Source organism: Talpa occidentalis, unplaced genomic scaffold (genome assembly GCF_014898055.3).
Source record: "Talpa occidentalis isolate TD23 unplaced genomic scaffold, MPIMG_talOcc4v2.1 talOcc4.6, whole genome shotgun sequence".
Classification (NCBI taxonomy): Eukaryota; Metazoa; Chordata; class Mammalia; order Eulipotyphla; family Talpidae; genus Talpa; species Talpa occidentalis.
Window position 1 is genome coordinate 117333858 of NW_023604972.1, and position 17574 is coordinate 117351431.

Here is a 17574-nt window from a genome sequence, read left to right on the forward strand (position 1 = left end):
AAATGGATGGCGTAGACCTGGGTAATGATATAAAAAAATATCTGTGTAATATTTTAAAAATAAAAACCAATAATAGAACAGTACGACTCCATTTCTACAAGTAGGCACATGCATGAGTGTATGTGTAGAGAACAGTCTTGAAGCCTCGTTACCAAGCGGTGAACAGTGGTCATCTCTGGAATGGCAGGGCTATGAGGAACTTGCTTTTACTCTATGTATTACATAACAGGTATGTATACTTTTATATGAAATAAAGGTATTTCCACTTTTCTATAAGTATAATTTTTAGGCAGTGGTGCAGGTGAGGCCTGATAGTCTCTGTCCCAAGAGGGTCACACAGTGGACTCTGGCACTAATTGTCCTAATGGACTAGCAAGCTGTTGCCAGGCCCCTTGTTTCCACCCTGGATCCTGCATCTCCATTAGACCCATTTTGCTATGATTATTACTATAATTTGTTATTTTTATCAGACTGCAGCAATATTGTAAGACTCATTAGATCCAGCTGCGAGCCAGGAGGTTGATAATATTCCAGGGATCTGAGAACGCTTGTTAAAGAGCAGTCTCCACAGTCACCTTACCCTTTGCATAAATCCAAGGCATTACCTCTTGGCATTCTTTACTTCCTGGCAAGAATGATAATAGTTAAAGGACTTCTAAGGCTGTAACCTTTCGACTGGCTCTGCAAGGAGTTATTTAGTTTGCATACCCAGAAGCATTAATGTTAATGCTGGACAGCATTCCAGTCCCCTCAGCCCTTTAATTGCCTGAACAGGAGGGGAATGCCAGCATTTACCCTGTTCTTTTCGGACATCTGCATGAGCTATCAAAGAAAGCATTCAATATTCATTTGACTTGATTAGATCACCTTCCAGATTCCCATCAGTGATGTTAATATCATGCACATAAAGTGTAAGACAGAGGGAAGATGTTCCCTAAATATCTGGGTGATGCCAAATCCACGATAAACTGTGGGAGAGTGGTTGCAGAGCAGACCTCAGGCAAGTGTAATGTATCTTGGCCGTGGTCATACCTCACTACCCTCAGTGATTTCACACAAGTGGTTGGAGTGGTTGGAGCTTTATAAAGCAGTCATAAGAGACGGTGCCATAAGGATCACTTTGTGTACTGCGGAGGCCTGCTCCTCTTGGACAGCTGTGTGTAAACACCATGCTTTCCTCTTCCTGGACCTCCACGCCTGATTGTCCAGAGTCTGAACAATAGTCTCTCAGTTTGAGGCCTGGGTCCTTGGCCAGCTGATGTTCTGGTGTTTCTCTAGAATCTAAAGTGATTGACTCTGGACTGCTCTTGATCAAGACTCACAAAGAGGAACACTGGACCCAGGCCAACCCTTTGGGAAAGGGCTCGACCATTCCTCGGGTGTGGGACCCCAAGCAAGTCACTCTGCAGTTCTCCCATCTCCTTGTGCCGTCCAAGTGAGATGGGATTAAAATAAACCTGGGCGGGGGGCCCTCCCTGGTATCCTAGGGATGATCACCTCTACTGCCTGAGTTTGATTCCCGGGCAGGGAGATATGGCACAGGAGACTCTATGCTGTTCCCCTTAGTGCATTTCAGTAAATTCACAGGTTCTGCTCCCCACTCTGTCTCTGGTGAATCCTCTCACCACCCCCACCTCTGGCCTACACCAGTAAAATAAACCTCAGGGGATCTTGGAAAGGGGAGAAAGAAGAAAGTATGGAAGAGAGATGGGAATCTGCCTCCTTGGTCTCTTTGGACCAAGGGTGGGGATACATACCCAGAATTACTTCTCTTTTTGCTGCAGTAACACATTATAATACACTCAGTGGCTTATTTTTATTTTTTTAAGATTTTATTTTTATACAAGAGCTGGGGTACAGGCCCGAGGCGTGGGAGGGTGAGAGGACCCACCAGAGGCAGATTAGGGAGCAGAACAAGCAGAAGGACCGAAATACACAGCTGAGGGGAGCAGCGGGAAAGACAGGAGAGGCCTGCTGCGCCATGTGGGATCCTCGCGTCTGGCCAGGATCGAACCCGCGCTGCAAAAGCTGTGGACAGCTTCACAGCGCGGCGCTCAACCTGCTGCACCACCAGGGAGGCCTAAACTCAGTGGTTTAAAACAAGACAAATGTCTTAGTAGCTTCTAACTTTCTTTCTCACTCATGGATACTTGCCCTGGGAACCCAGGCACCACGCTGTGAGGAAGGCAGATGAGTCACATGGACAGGCCCTTGTAAAGAGCACCAGAGGGCCCCAGCTGGCAGCCACTGAGCAACTAAGGTCCCTAGCAGCAACTGCCAGACATGGGGGTGAGGGAGAACCCAGCCCTCGAACTACTCCACATAGTGCTGAGTGGAGCAGACACAAGTACTCTCTGCCCAAAGTGCAGACTGGGAGCAAAATCTGTGTTGTTTAAGTCACAATTGTTGACAAAACTGTGATACAGTCTTAGGCACTGCAAACTGCAAAACACTGGAACACTTAGATTTTCCTTTTCATCACTGCATTTGAAAACTTATGCTTAGAGGGGTAACGGAAAACACACATCTGAACAGAGACTGCTTGGGTTCCAGTGCTAGCCCCCATACTTAGAAGCTCTACGACCCTGGATGAATGACTTAAACTTATGCTCCTGTTTTCTTATCCATAAAATGTAGGGAATAAAGAGTATCTACTTTGTAGGGTTGACCATTAAGTGACTTAATATATGCAAATAAATGAAACAAGCTCTAGTGGAGTATTAGATGATATTGTGGTGGTGTGCACAGTTGGGAGACTGGTAGGGTAGGCAGACTTAAGGCGACCCTGGTGGCCCGTGTCCTGGTACTCAAGCTATTGTATGATGCCCTCACGTTGAGTGCTGCTGGAACCCATGATCAGCTTCTGGCCAATGGAATATGGTAAAGGTGAAAGAATTTTGCAGAAGCAATTAAAGTCCCTAAAATCAACTTTAAGTGAATCCAAAGGGAGGTTATCCTAGGGGGACTTGCCTTAATCAGGTGAGCTCTTTAAACAAGAGCAGAGACTCTTGTGCTGGCCTCAAAGGGAAGCCCCACTCTCAGGTGACTCGCAGCCCCTGGCTCACACTTTGGATGCCACCAATCAGATCCTGAGCAGAGAACCCAGGTAAATCATCTTTCACTCCTGACCTGCAGAAGCTGTGAGCTAGAAATAGATGTTTTATGTCACTAAGTTTAGATTAATTTATTATTCCACAGTGGAAAAATGGATAGAGTTAGTAAAAATTCAAATCATAAAAAAGTACAGACAGTGAAAAGGAGATTTTTCACCCTAGACCTTCACCCTCTTCAGAGGCAACCACTAATAACTTGCTTTTCATTCTAGAAATCTTTTATAGGCATTTACATGCATATCTACACATGAAAGACTATAAGGGCCAAGAGCATGAGTGAGTGAGTGATAAGGAAGTGTGTGTGATTTTTAAAAAATCTGTTCTTTAGAAACAAGATAGAACATTTTGCAGCTGAGCTGAATATTAAGAGAGCCAGCCTGGGTCCTCAGAGCTGCTATTTTATTACACTCTAATTAAATATGTAATGGGGTTGGGCATCAGGTGTGCCAAGGTAAACAGAAAGGTAAGAAGGTTAAGACTATATATTTGCTTTGCACCTTGTTCTGTGTTTTTACTCACAGACCAGAGGTATTTTCTTACATTATATAAATATTGCTGCATTGTAGTTCATTCTGTGGGTACCATAATGTCTTTGTCTAGTACCCTATTGATAGATATGTGGTTGTTAATTTTTGCTATTAAAAATAGAACGACAGGGCCTCCCCGGTGGCGCAGCAGTTGAGCACTGGGTTGCGAAGCTGCCTGCGGCCTCTGCAGCGCCGGTTCGATCCCCGGCTGCTCCCCGGCCACTGGAGGAGGGTCCCACATGGCGCGCAGACCTCTCCTGCCGCCCGCTGCTCCCCTCAGCAGTGTTCTTAGGTCCTTCTGCCTGCTCTGCTCCCCGCTCTGGCTCTGGTGAATTCTCTCACCCTCCCGCGCTTCTGACTGTACCCAGTGCATGTGTAAACAAAAACAAACAGATAAATAAATAAATAAAAACATGCCTCTATTAAAAAAAAAATAGAACGACAATAATTCTTATACCTACATCATTCTTACATGTGTTTGTATCTGTAGTATCAATTCCAATATTGAAATTTTTTAAAGATTTATTTACTTATGCATACAAAAGCTGGGGAATAGACAGATGTGTGGGGGTGGTGACAGAGTGGGGAGAAGAACAGCAGATCTACTGAAATACATTGCTGAGGGGACCAGGGGGTGAGACAGAACAGGTCTGCTGCGCCATGTAGCTTGCTCCCTGGCCGGCTGGGGATCTAACTCTTGCTACAGTGGCGGGCAATAGTTTGAAAGTGCTGTGTCTTTAACCCCTGCACCACCAGGGAGCCCCTAGAACATCAGTTCTTGATTGAGAAGTTGGAGTTTGGTTCATTTCTACAGCTTGACAGTAAGAGGCACAATTCTGTCCTCTTGAGCTGACCTTATAAGCATTGACCACTGTAAATTATAAGCTACATATGTAATTTAAAAATTTCTAAGTAGTCACATTAATAGGCAAAAAGCAGATGAAATTGATTTTAACACTGTATCTTATTAACTCAGTATATGCAAATATTATCATTTCAGCATATCAATATGAAAATGAGTAACAAGCGGTCATCATTTCTTGTACTAAGCCTTTGAACTCTCCAGTGTATATTTTACATGTACAGCACGTCTGATTTTGGACTAGCACAGTCAAATGCTCAGGGGCTACATGTGGCCCAGAGCCTGCCCTATGGGACACTGAAGTTGCAGGGAAAGCTGGTGGTCATCCAGCTTGACTCATTCACAGAAATGTTAAGTACCTTTTCTGAGATTACGCAACAGTTAGTAGGAAAGGAGAATCTGAGTCCACTTACACCCATGGTCTTATTTACAAAGCTGATTAGCAACAAAGCCAGACAAGAATCTGGGCCTCCTGATACCTGTGTGTAGAGCCTAGAGGAAAGCAGCCTCTCTACCTTCTTTTCTTTCCCCTAAATTGACAAACAGCTGCACAGGGAAACAACCTAGCTGCAAACCAAGACCAGATCACTCTATCAGGTGATAATTTTTATGGCTTGTCACCCTTGTCCCCAGAAACTCCTAGTTTAATCAAGTCACTTAAAAATTTTGATTCCTATATGCCATGGTTCTCATTTGGGGTGTCTCTGAATTACAAGGGGGTTTTCTTCAAACTCAAATTACTGGTCCTCCACCCCAAAATTCTGATTTCTAGGTCTGGGGAAGAATTTGTGTAGGTGCTATTTATTTTTTCATTTTTCCCCCCCAGTGATTCTGGTGCAAAGACACAGTCCCAGCAGCCTCCCCAGTTGCCAGATCACCACAGACATGCCTGTGGCTGGACACACATCTAGTCTTAAACAGTAGCCTGATTTTAAGGAAACAAACAGGAGAAATAAGAACCCCACCACCTCCCGGGGCGGGGCTTCTGGCTTATTTTTCCTGGGAGTTCTTTCTCTGTCTCCAAGGACACCCGAAGCCTCATTTCCTGATCTTACTGTCTCACCTGCCGTGCTACTGACAGGCAGAAATGCAGCAGATGGGACTTGTGCTCTTGGCCTTGGCTGCCTGCATGGCCCTTCACACCTCTGAAGGTGAGTGTGGGTGCAGGCCTGTCAATCTCTAGCTGAAGAAGGGGGTTCCTCCCAAATTGGTGCTAGGAGTGTGGTGCTGCTAGCAAGTTGGGGCAGAAAATTCAATCTCAGGGATTACCAGTTATCTATGGGAGGATGGCATAGGTTTAAATTCTTGATCTCCAAGCAAAAATTCCCAGGAAGGAACCTCATTTCAACAGGAATATTAATAATTGCTACCACAGGATCAGATCCTTCCTCACCAGGCAGCTTTGAGGTGTTGCTTTTCTGATAACAAATTTCCAGATAGAACTTGGAGGAAAGTTTTTTTTTTTTTTTTTTTTTTTTTTTTTTAATAGAGGCATGTTTTTATTTATTTATTTATTATATTTGTTTGTTTTGTTTATACATGCACTGGGTACAGTCAGAAGCGCGGGAGGGTGAGAGAATTCACCAGAGCCAGAGCGGGGAGCAGAGCAGGCAGAAGGACTGAAGTACACTGCTGAGGGGAGCAGCGGGTGGCAGGAGAGGTCTGCGCACCATGTGGGATCCTCCTCCGGTGGCTGGTGAGCAGCCGGGGATCGAACCGGCGCCGCAGAGGCCGCGGGCAGCTTCGCAACCAGCGCTCAACCGCTGCGCCACCGGGGAGGCCCGGAAAGTTTTTTTTTAAGATTTATTTATGCAAGAACTGGGGTGTAGGCCAGAGGTGTGGGGCGTCGGGGGTGAGAGGATTCAGAGACAGAGTGGGGAGCAGAACAGGTGGATTGACCAAAATACACTGCTGAGGGGAGTAGTAGGCAAGACGAGAGGTCTGCTGCACTATGTGGCTCACCTCCCTGGCCGGGATTGAACTTGTACCACAGTAATTGCAGATTGCTTCAAAGTCCTTCAATCCCTTGCACCACCAGAGAGGGCCCCAAAAGTCTTTTACTCATCTGTCTTGCCCACCTTGCCCTAGTCTACTTAGTTGTCTAGACACAATTGCACATATTCCTTTAAGAACTTTAGACTTCACCTACTGGGTTAGGGGGTTTGATGAGTTACAAATTTTCTGAACAAAGCCAGCCTTGTGGATCCTAAAATTCAAAATTTCAACCTGACCTTTCAAAGGGAAGCAGGAAAAAAGCAGATGGAACCATTTAAGTTATATCAAAGAATTTAAGTTGTAAGTTATTAGTATTTAAATGGAAATTGTAACTGAATTTGAACTGCAGGCAAGTTTTTCTGTACTGAAGAAATTGTACTATAGGCACTTAGTGTTTGATTTGATGCTTCCTTTGCCTTCTTGCGCTTTGCCCTGAATAGATTCTCTAAGTCCATAATAGAGCTGAAATATCAGTTTAGTTTGTCTGCTTTTTGAAAGATTGAACCAACATTTTTAAAGGACAGATTTCATATACATAACAGTCATACATGCAAGTTGGAATTTAAAGCTTCTCTGGAAAAATCAGCTTTGGCATCAACAGGTGGTTTACGTTCCCTGGCAAGAACGGCTGGAGCAAACTAACTGTCCTTTTGAGACATTCTGACATATTAACTACCTGGTCTCTTGTTTAAGGGACCCCAACATAGCGTACCATGGTACTGAGCTTATATTATGGAGTAAAGGAAAATTCTGGTTAATCTCGTCTTCATTTCTGTTGATTTATCTATCTTACCAAGATGACAAATTTGTCATTTTATGTTTCTATAAATTTCTCAGAATTCACCATTGAAATTTTAGCATCCGTTTTAACTGTTTTGCAAAGGTTTACCTGCAAAGGCTTTATTCTTCATTTTGGCAACTCAAATGCTGTCAGAAAGCTTTATGATCAAGGTGCAAGTGTGACCCTTCAGCTTGCTGGATGCTTTCCAGCTGTACCCACAGCAGCAGCAGCTGCCACACCTCCCAAAGGAGAGCAGGGAGTGTGCAGAGGGTAGTGAGGAAAGCTCTGCCAGACCTAGGGCCAAATTTTGCATGTGCCTGAGTCCTTGCAGAGGGTGGAACAGTACACACAGAACTGTTGAAAAGAAATAGTTGGTGATGCTAAGAAAGGGAGCGGAAACCTAACAGCTTTGGGGGCTAGTTTTGGGCTTTTTGTTAAGACCAGTTTAGGCCAGAGGAAAATTACATTGTCTGAGAAACCCCAAGCCTCTTGCTACTTGAAACTAAGTGATGTCAGATTAAAATCCATGAGATAGGCCTGAGCACAGGGGTGGAGCTGAGAGGAGCAGCCCTGCTTTCTGCAGCAAACTTCCCTTCCAGGATGTGTGTGCGCCAGTGCCCTTGGGAAGCTTCAAGGGATTCAGGCTCCAGGGTGGAGAGTAGGGAAAAACATTTGGGGTGGGGAGGGTAGCATACTGACTAGTGCAGGGAAGGAGGTTTCTACCTTGGCAATTATTGCAGGCTCAGGGAGGGGCAGAGATAAGGCCTGTGCCAACTTTGGGGAAAACATTTTGTTCTTCCAGGCATTAACTTTATCTCAGTGGTATCTTAAATGGTCATCTTGATGTGATGGATCAGTAATTGGCACTCCCAAAGTGTTCTGAATAAACCAGGAAGCAGCTGACTTAAAATTGAAAGCCTTGGCACCTACCCAGATCATGCTCCTCACATGCTGACGTGGCTGCTGCTCCCAGAACTCAGTATATACTAAGTCTACAAACATGCCTATCATCCCTCCTCTGTGGTCTTGGGCCAGATTACTTCAATTCACAATCTAGGGTTTTGTGGGCCTGGCTATTTCTGTTGTACCCTATGACTAAGGCTCCACTTGTGTCAAGTAGATGCAAGTTAGATTTTACTTCACCAAGTCACCAAGTTGGTTTCCTTCTGACAACACATTTTCTCAGAGTTGGATAGCTCCTTTTTACACAGGTAATTGCTTAGGATTTACAGCTTTTGTCATCTTTTGTTTGTTTTGTCATAGGGGAGTCCCTAAGGAGGGTTACAAGAGTAGATATTTGTGCTTAAAGGTAGTTCTGCAGGGTTAGGGCCAGGGATCGAACTGGCGCTGCAGAGGCTGCGGGCAGCTTTGCAGCCCAGTGCTCAACCACTGCGCCACCAGGAGAGGCTCTTGTTTTATTCTTGATTAAAAAAAAAAATTAAATTATTTTACTGTTACTTGAGATACAAATAAAAAACCAGGTGTAACCCCCTTGGGTATCTCTTCTGTAATTATAAAACCAAATAAAATTATTTAAAATTGTAATTTTATTAATTTTTAAAGATTTATTTATTTATCCAAGCACTGGGATACATGCCAGAGGCTCTGGAGGGCGAGAGAATTCACCAGAGCAGGGAGCAGAAGAGGCAGAAGGACCAAAACACTGCTGAGGGGAGCAGCGAGCACAACAGGAGAGGTCCACCATGCCATGTGAGCATCTCCCTGGCCGGCCAGGAATTGAACCAGCGCTGCAGAGGCTGCTGACAGCTTCACAGCGCGGCGCTCAACCAACTGCACCACGGAGGAGGCCCAATAAAATTATAATTTTAATAAAAACTACAAGATCTAACATTAATTTACATAATAATTAGCACAAATGCATTTTGAAATTCCACTCTATTCTGATTGCCTTTAGACAGTGAAGGTAGTAGCTGACTTAGTAACAACACTGCTATAATTTTTATATTTAGAGTGCCTTTAACAATGACACAATGTAGGTGTTAATGCAATTTACAGATGTGACAACCATTAGTAAAATAATTAGTAAAATAATTACTCAAACAATTTAAACTCAAAAAAAAAAAAAGCTTGAGATATTGGTATTTTTCCCCAAGGAAATTTTTTCTTGCCCTAATCCAACCTAGATTTTCAGAAAAAGTGAATAAAGGGCATGTAGAAAGTTTAGCAATTCAACAAAGAGGGGAGATGAGCAAAAAAAAAATAATAATAATAATAAAGAAAGCTTATGAAAACACAAAGGTGGATAGATTTAACCAAAAGTTTAGTGTCACACTCTCAACATCAGAAAAAATAGAATTTAAGCAATAAGGGGGCCTCCCCGGTGGCGCAGCGGTTGAGCGCTGGGTTGCGAAGCTGCCCGCGGCCTCTGCGGCGCCGGTTCGATCCCCGGCTGCTCCCCGGCCACCGGAGGAGGATCCCACATGGTGCGCAGATCTCTCCTGCCACCCGCTGCTCCCCTCAGCAGTGTACTTCAGTCCTTCTGCCTGCTCTGCTCCCCACTCTGGCTCTGGTGAATTCTCTCACCTTCCCGCGCTTCTGACTGTACCCAGTGCATGTATAAACAAAACAAACAAATATAATAAATTAATAAATAAAAACATGCCTCTATTAAAAAAAAAAAAAAAGAATTTAAGCAATAAGTTGTAATAGAGCTAGAGGAATCTTAGAAAAAATAAAATGGGATCAGTTCATGAAGAATACACCCCAGGCTGAGAACAGGGAAAAGCAAGTGAGGTAACTGAGATGAGTAGCCAAGTGCTTGTTTGGATTTTATTTTCATTTAAAATCGTTTTTTCGTTCATGACTGACTTCTTGTCTTAGCTTTCATTTAAAAAAAATTTTTAAAGATTTATTTATTTATGCATACAAGAGCTGGGGTACAGGCCAGAGATGCGGGGGTGAGAGGATTCACCAGACAGAGTGGGGAGCAGAACAGGCAGACTGACTGAAATACACTGCTGAGGGGAGCAGCGGGTGAGACAGGAGCGGTCTGCTGTGCCATGTGTGTTTCTCCCTGGCCAGGCATCGAACTTGTGATGCAGTGACTGCTGATAGTTCATAGGTTGTGTCTTAAACCCGTGCACCACCAGGGAGGCCCTCCTGTGTATGTTTTAAATAAGTGCACTTGGACTACACTTACCGGTACTCTACCATAATAAGCAGTATTTTCACAGTTTTCCGGAATTTTTTTTTATTTTTGCCTGAAACTGTGAGATGAATATATGTTCACAAACAATTATTTGTGAACTTCTAAGTATATTTTGTATATTATTTAGATCCAAACTGTCAAAGGCTTCCTTTGCAAGGAACCGCCACCTCAAACACTAAGAATTAAAAAGGAGTCTGAGCTACAGATACTTTACGATTAAGCCATTCAAACTTTTGGTGCAGGGGAGGAAAAATATCTTTGCTTCTACCCATCAATGTTCTCTACTGGAGCTCCTGTAAGAAAAGATAGATTAAAAAGAGGAAAGCATACAGATTTATTTAAGTTTTATTTGAAGTGGGTGCCTTCCTAAGGAAATGAAGATGCAAAGAAGCGGTTTGAGCTAAGGCTTATGTATTAAGTTGGATAAAGTAGTAAATTGTGAAAATATAGCAAGACATAAAGATTTGAGCTTGCAGTTGATCATGGAAAAGTGACTAGGGAGATATGGTAAGTTTAACAGGTTTGCATAGATTTCTTTCAACCAGAGGGTGAGGTGGGTCTGGTGATAAATCTGTTTTCCTCCAGGAGCCAGAGGAGTGTACCTTTCCGTTGGGAGATTTTCCCAAAGTTAGTGTTCCCTGTTCGTATAGGCTCTTTTTTTAAGCTGCATTAACTTAAGATAATCAATATATTAGAATGGCATGTTCTGAACGCCAGTGACAAATTAGAAATTATTGGTGAAATGGAGGTCTTAGAAAATTAAGATATCAAAATAAATTTGAAAAGGTATAGAAAATCTAACCAAAAACTGTTAAAGAAATTAAATCTAAGGGAAATTGGTCAAAAGGCTGTCCTAATTAATGAAAACTCACAGTAGCTGAAAATTTGGCCTTCAAATTTCATTACACTTGCCAAGGCATGGTGAGCTGGAACTGGCAGGCTGTTGATAAAATACAAAGATTTTAAAACAAAATGTTAGTTTTATGACTGGCTAAGAAGAACTTAAGTAAAACAAAAATAGCAAACTGTAAGGAAATGAGAAATAAAGCTAAAAGATAAACTACCAAGTAGGAGAAAATGTTCTTAATAACAAAGATTAGTGTCTAAAATATTTAATGAATTTGTATAAAGAAAACAACTGGCAAAAATGAGATCAGACAATTTAAAAAGGAAACTTTAATGATCAGTAATTCACTAATAAAGAAATGGCAAACTAAGTCACTTGCAGATACCATTTCAGTGCATTTGGGCGATGCATGGTAGAGTCTTTCCCAAGCAAAGGGGCAAGTCTGGAGGGACTAGGAAAGGCACTGGGGGTGGATTCAGTTCAACTTCACAAGCTGCAGATCCTGTTCATGTGTGCCCTTCGCTTCTGCTACCGTATCTAACTCGCTCTGCAAGATTTTCTATTTTCAAATTTTTCACATATTTCCCTTCAGAGGAGCCTCTACTCCATTAGACAGGTGTATGTTTTTGTAAACTTCAGTTTAGAAGAAAAATAGGTTCTTTCCCATAGATTTCTGGCCTTACAAAATGGTGGCACCTGAAGGTCCTCTTTGTGGGAAGGCTTAGCTTCCCTAATCCCTTATCAATTTGATTATGAGACAGTTAACAAGTTTGTCTTTCCCCATTTCTTGCAATTCCCCTTATCTAGCATTGGCAGGATTGATGGCTTGTCTTTCCCATTTGTTGCAGCTTCCCCTCCCCTTGGGAAGAAAAACAAGCTGGCGCCCACCGGTTTCCCTGCAGACCCTTCCCCCTCGCCCTAAGGAAAACAAGTTGGCGATCACCCGTCTCTGTGCCTTGACACCTTCCCCTTCCCTTAAGATGAATGAGCTGACACCCATCCATCTCCCTGTTGAGCTGGCGCCCACTTGTCTCTGTGCGGACCCCTTCCCCCTCCCCTTCGCGGACCCCTACCCATCTCCCCCTGTATAAATACCCCTGCCCACTGCCAAAGAGCAGGACGGTGGTTTTTCGGACATGAGTCTGCCGCCCTCCTCATTTGTCGACAAATAAAACCGCTTTCCTTTTCCTCAAACTCAGTTTCCTTTTATTGGCTGAGGGAAACTGAGGCCGGCGTTCGGTAACACTTTTCCAACCAAGTAAACATTATCTGAACAAAAACACTTAAATGCAGAAGAAACACTGCACAATCCCCACTTTCCAAACTTATTGGATCCCCTAAATCTCACCTGTGTGGAAATTCTAGATCACCATTGCTGATCCTTTGGGGGGAAAAAAAGGGGTGGGGGAAATATTCTGACAGGAGGCTGTAGGAGATGACCTCTAGGGGGCGATGTCATATAAAAGAATCTCACCACTGCCCTCTTCAAATGGCACCTGGCACACATGAGCAGGATCTGCAGCTTATTGTGAAATTGAACTGAATCCACCCCCGTGGGAGGCAGTAATGCCTGCCAACAAGTAATGAGTGGTCTTGTTATATGCTACTGGCTTTTTGATAGTTTTTTGACTTAAGTGATCTCTAGATGAGTCCACCCTACCTTTATATTTGAAAAAATGTAATCCAGTTAACTAAATGGCTTTCTGGTTTAAAACTATTCCTTGAGTTGATGTCAGCACTTAGATAACTCAAATTCCTAAATGCACCGGTTTGACTAAGATTCTTATTCCCACGATGCTTCTGAAAGTCCGCTTTATGTTATATAGCTCTTGGGTCACAAGTAAGAGCCGTGGTCCTTGTATTAGCTCTTTGAAGCTAGTAACTCTTCAGTTTTCTCCCTCCAGTGTCCAGCATAGTGATTCACTATGTCAGAATCCATACACACACACAGTGATTCTTATATAGTAAGATGGATGAATGAATGGATGCATGCATGAATAAACCTAAACCTTGTAGAATAAGCAGCAAAATGCAGCTAAAGAAACAATTAGATTTAAGAAATAAATACATTAGGGCCTCCCAGGTGGTGCAGCGGTTGAGCACTGGGTTGCCAAGCTGCCCGCAGCCTCTGCAGCGCTGGTTCCATCCCCCACCACCGGCGAGGGTCCCACATGGCGTGCAGACCTCTCCTGCTGCCCACTGCTCCCCTCAGCAGTGTATTTCTTCACTCTGCCTGTTCTGTTCCCCGCTCTGGCTCTGGTGAATCCTCTCACCCTCCCGCACTTCTGACTGTACCCAGTGCTTGTATAAATAAATAAATCTAAAAAAAATAAAAGAAATAAATACATTAATAAGGTTAAGGACGACCACAGTGTTCTCCGAGAGGACTTTCAAGAAATTGAAATTTTATTCACATGCCATAAAGTTCATTGTTACATGTACAGTCCAGTGGTTTTTTAGTATCTTCACAGAATTGCACATCAACACCTGTAAATCTGGCATGTTTCATCTCCCAAAAGCGTCCCTGCAGCTGTTAGCTGTCACTCCCTATTCCCTGCCTTGTCTCTATGGATTTGTCTATTCTGCACATTTCATATGATTCCATATGATCCAACAATGCCCAAAGAATATGAAAACACTAATGAAAAAACTCCTGCACTCCTATCTTCTAGCAGCATTTTCTACAATTGCCAGGGCGTGGGCCCTGCCTATGTACTGCCCTGCAGTCTGACCAAGTCTCCATTTTCCTCCAACTACCCAAATCCTTCAGGAGTCAGCCCAATCCATCCCAGTGGGAAATTTTCAAACCTACTCCAGGAGCTCAGGTAGTCGCTGTCATTTTTACTGTGTGGGTGTGGATTTAGAAATAATTGCCATCGTATGGAAGAAAGGAAAACTCTTATATTTAAAGTCAAAAATTTGAGGATCAACCTAGAAAAGGGTCCCTGCCAGCTGATTTCCCAACCTCCTCCCTTCCCCCAGGTAGGGCCCAGCTTATATCACCGCGGGACTTGTTGGTAAAAAGTCACATTAGAGAAACAAAGCAATCATTTTTATGGGCATGTGATAATTTCCTAACATTCTGGCAGAGTAAGGTATGCAGATTTGAAACGCAAGGGGATTTTTATGCTTGGACAGATAAAGCACTTGCCTTTCCTCAAGGGTTTCAAGAGACAAATCTATCCGAAGGAAATGTTTGGCTTGGACACAGATGTTTGCTTAGGGGGAGAGCAGGGCTGGGTAGGGCTTCCACTGGTAGAGGATTCTTGCCCACCTATGTGTAAGGGCCAGGACTGACTGCAGGGCACTTATTTCCCAACAAATCTCTGAGTCCCTGACTCAGCCTCTGTAGGATTACCTTTCTTTTGTGCTCAATTTGCTAATTTCCTTCACTTGGGATATTTGGTCACTCACATTGTTTGCAGTTTTTCTTATCTTGTCTTGAATCTTTGAATTTTTTTATCTCCCCCCCCCCCAATCCTGCCTCGGGTCTGCAAGTACACAAAGCCCTCAATTAGTGTTTGCTCCTTGCTCCAGGGGATTAACATTCTGTATGTCCGGAATCTTTAAGAGAGCGGGCTGTGGTCTACAAATAAGATTTAATAATTTCTTTCTTTTCTTCTTTTAGCTATACTTCCCATTGCATCCAGCTGTTGCACGGAGGTTTCACATCATATTTCCAGAAGGCTTCTGGATAGAGTGAATATATGTCGCATTCAGAGAGCTGATGGGGATTGTAACTTGGCTGCAGTCATGTGAGTCCTCTTCAGCAGGGAGGTCTAAACTTACAGTGATCTTTTCTCTGGCTTCATACACAACTTGCAAATAATCATCTAAATATAGGAGGGGACATTAAATATTCTGTCTTCCTGGTCCCAGGTCCCCCAGAGTGAATGCACACCCTTACTGTACAGTAGGCCCCCATTTCCATGGGGAATGTGTTCTAAGATGCCCAGAGAATGTCTGTAATCAGAAAATACTGAACCTTATATAGATGATGCCTTTCCCTACAAATACATATTTATGATATGGTTTCACTTATAAAGTAGGCCCAGTAAAGAATAACTCACAATAAATAGAACTATGATGATATACTGTAATGAAACGTAGGCAAGATTGGTTTCTCTCTTAGAATATCTTATCTCACATAATATATTTGACCTTAGCTGACGTTCCATAACTGAAACCTCAGAGAGAAACTGTGACTAAGCAGGAGGGAGTGTCCAGAGCCTCACACTAGCCCTCTGCCCCCCACCCTACAGAGCTGTGTGTTTGTTAGGTCTGAAAGCCTTCCATCACTGGACTATTAGCCTGATTGAGGGGCACCCTGAGACTCCCCAAACTTGCATGCTCTGAAAAGTCCTGGCAATTGTATGCACAAAGGCAAAGCACACTGTTAGTGTGCAAGAATACATAGAGAGAGAAGGATATTACTAGTAGTTTCCCAATAAAACACCCCAAATTACCCATCCCTTTTGGGCCAATGCCCAGCCAAACAGGGTCAACCCAAAGTAGGGGCTGCTGAGGCTCAAAAGTTTGCCACAAGTCTAAGGCACCTTCTACTAGGGAAAGGAGTTCTGAAGCAGGTCTCAGAAAGCTGGGACAAAAGGAGACACCATGGTTAGACAATGGAGCCCACCTGCCCTCCATGTTACACAGCCTCACCTTCACCTGGCCCCTAAGCTCCACCCATCATTAAGTGGGGAGGGGAACATGCCCCTTCATCGAGCTGTCTCTGTAATAGGACAATATATGTGACTTTTCTAAGCAAAATATACTTTTTTTAAAAAAAAAGATTTATTTATACAAGAACCGGGGTACAGTCCAGATGTGTGGGAGGGTGAGAGGATTCACCCAAGACAGAGTGGGGAGCAGAACAGGCAGACTGAAGAAATACACTGCTGAGGGGAGCAGCGGGCACGACAGGAGAGGTCTGCCGCGCCCTGTGGGACCCTCGCTGGCCGGCAGGGATGGAACCGGCCAGCGCCTGCGGACAGATTCCCAGCGCTGTGCTCAACCGCCTGCGCGACCAGGGGAGGCCCCAAAATATACTTTCAATAAACAAAGCAAAAACAAAAGGTGATTCTTGTTTCAAGGTTATAACTTTTTTCAAGCAAGTGCATGGGTTGCTGTCATTTTTGCTCTCTCAATTCATTTAGATATAAGGTACAACCGGAAGTGTAGAGATTCCCACAAACATGATTCTGGCTGTGAAATACATCAGTATTCAGCAAGTCTGGCTCCTGACAACAATGTTGTGAGGAAGACATGAAATATCTCCCCGGTACACAGGAGAAAAGCTGTGAAGAAGGCAATCACATAGTTCACTCCATGCCAGTGATGGCAGGAGAGGGATGTAAACCCAAGTCTCTCAGAAGTCTCTCTCTGTAGGATGGGGCAGAGGACTAGTATGGGGCTCTGGACACTCCCTCCCATCTAGCCATTGGTAGGACTAACCATAAAATGCTCTTCCAAAATTCCACTGCATTTACCACCTTCAAATCATACAAGGATGTATGAGGCAACTCCGTGAAGTGCTGGTTTCAGTGCCACATAGGGCTCCAGGTGTCTCCTTTGGCTACTAATAAGCCCCCTCCCCCTGCTCCAATTCTTTCCTTTTTTAACACTTTCTGCTGATGTCTGTGGACCACAGGGCAGCAGTAAAGATCCCACCTCGTGGTGCTCAGATTTAGGATTCAGTAAATAAGAAAACACTGTGTTAAAGAGTGCGAACTGCCCGTAATTCACTAAGTTTTTACTTCCTTGTACTTGCTGTCAGTGATTGTTTTCCCCTCCTTCTTGGCAGCCTTCATATCAAGCAAAGAAGATTCTGTGTCAGCCCTCACAGTCATATTATTAAGCAGTGGATGAGAGAACAAGTCAAGAAAAATGTTCACGGCAACATTTGCCATAAGAAGAAACACCACAACAAGAGGAACAATAGAGGGGCCCGTCGGAGGTTCCATGAAGCCCATGGCCATAAGATGCTTTTCTAGGGTTTGCAAGTGAATCTACAAAGACAACTTCAGAAGTGAAACTAGCCGTGGATGATCGTGCATTTACCATATAAGTGTTCCTTCTTGGGAGCCGAGAGGGCAAAACAAAATCTAACTTTTTATAAAAGGAAAAATAATACAATTTGCAAATGTGGCCATTAATAAATGAAAAATGAAAAGATGATACTTATCTTCACATATTTTAAAAGCAGCATGCAGATATAATTTCTACAACTTTTTAAAAAAGATTTATTTGTGCATACAAGAACTGGGGTACAGGCCAG

General features: G+C 43.5%; 1 protein-coding gene across 1 annotated transcript; it reads left to right on the forward strand.

The window, feature by feature from the left end:
* Window positions 1–5535: 5535 nt before the first annotated feature.
* Window positions 5536–17574, forward strand: CCL28 (C-C motif chemokine ligand 28). Its single transcript, XM_037530311.2, has 3 exons — window positions 5536–5653; window positions 14923–15049; window positions 17101–17574. Exons 1-3 carry the CDS (start codon window positions 5590–5592, stop codon window positions 17288–17290), a joined length of 381 nt encoding a protein of 126 aa, XP_037386208.1. The 5' UTR covers window positions 5536–5589; the 3' UTR covers window positions 17291–17574.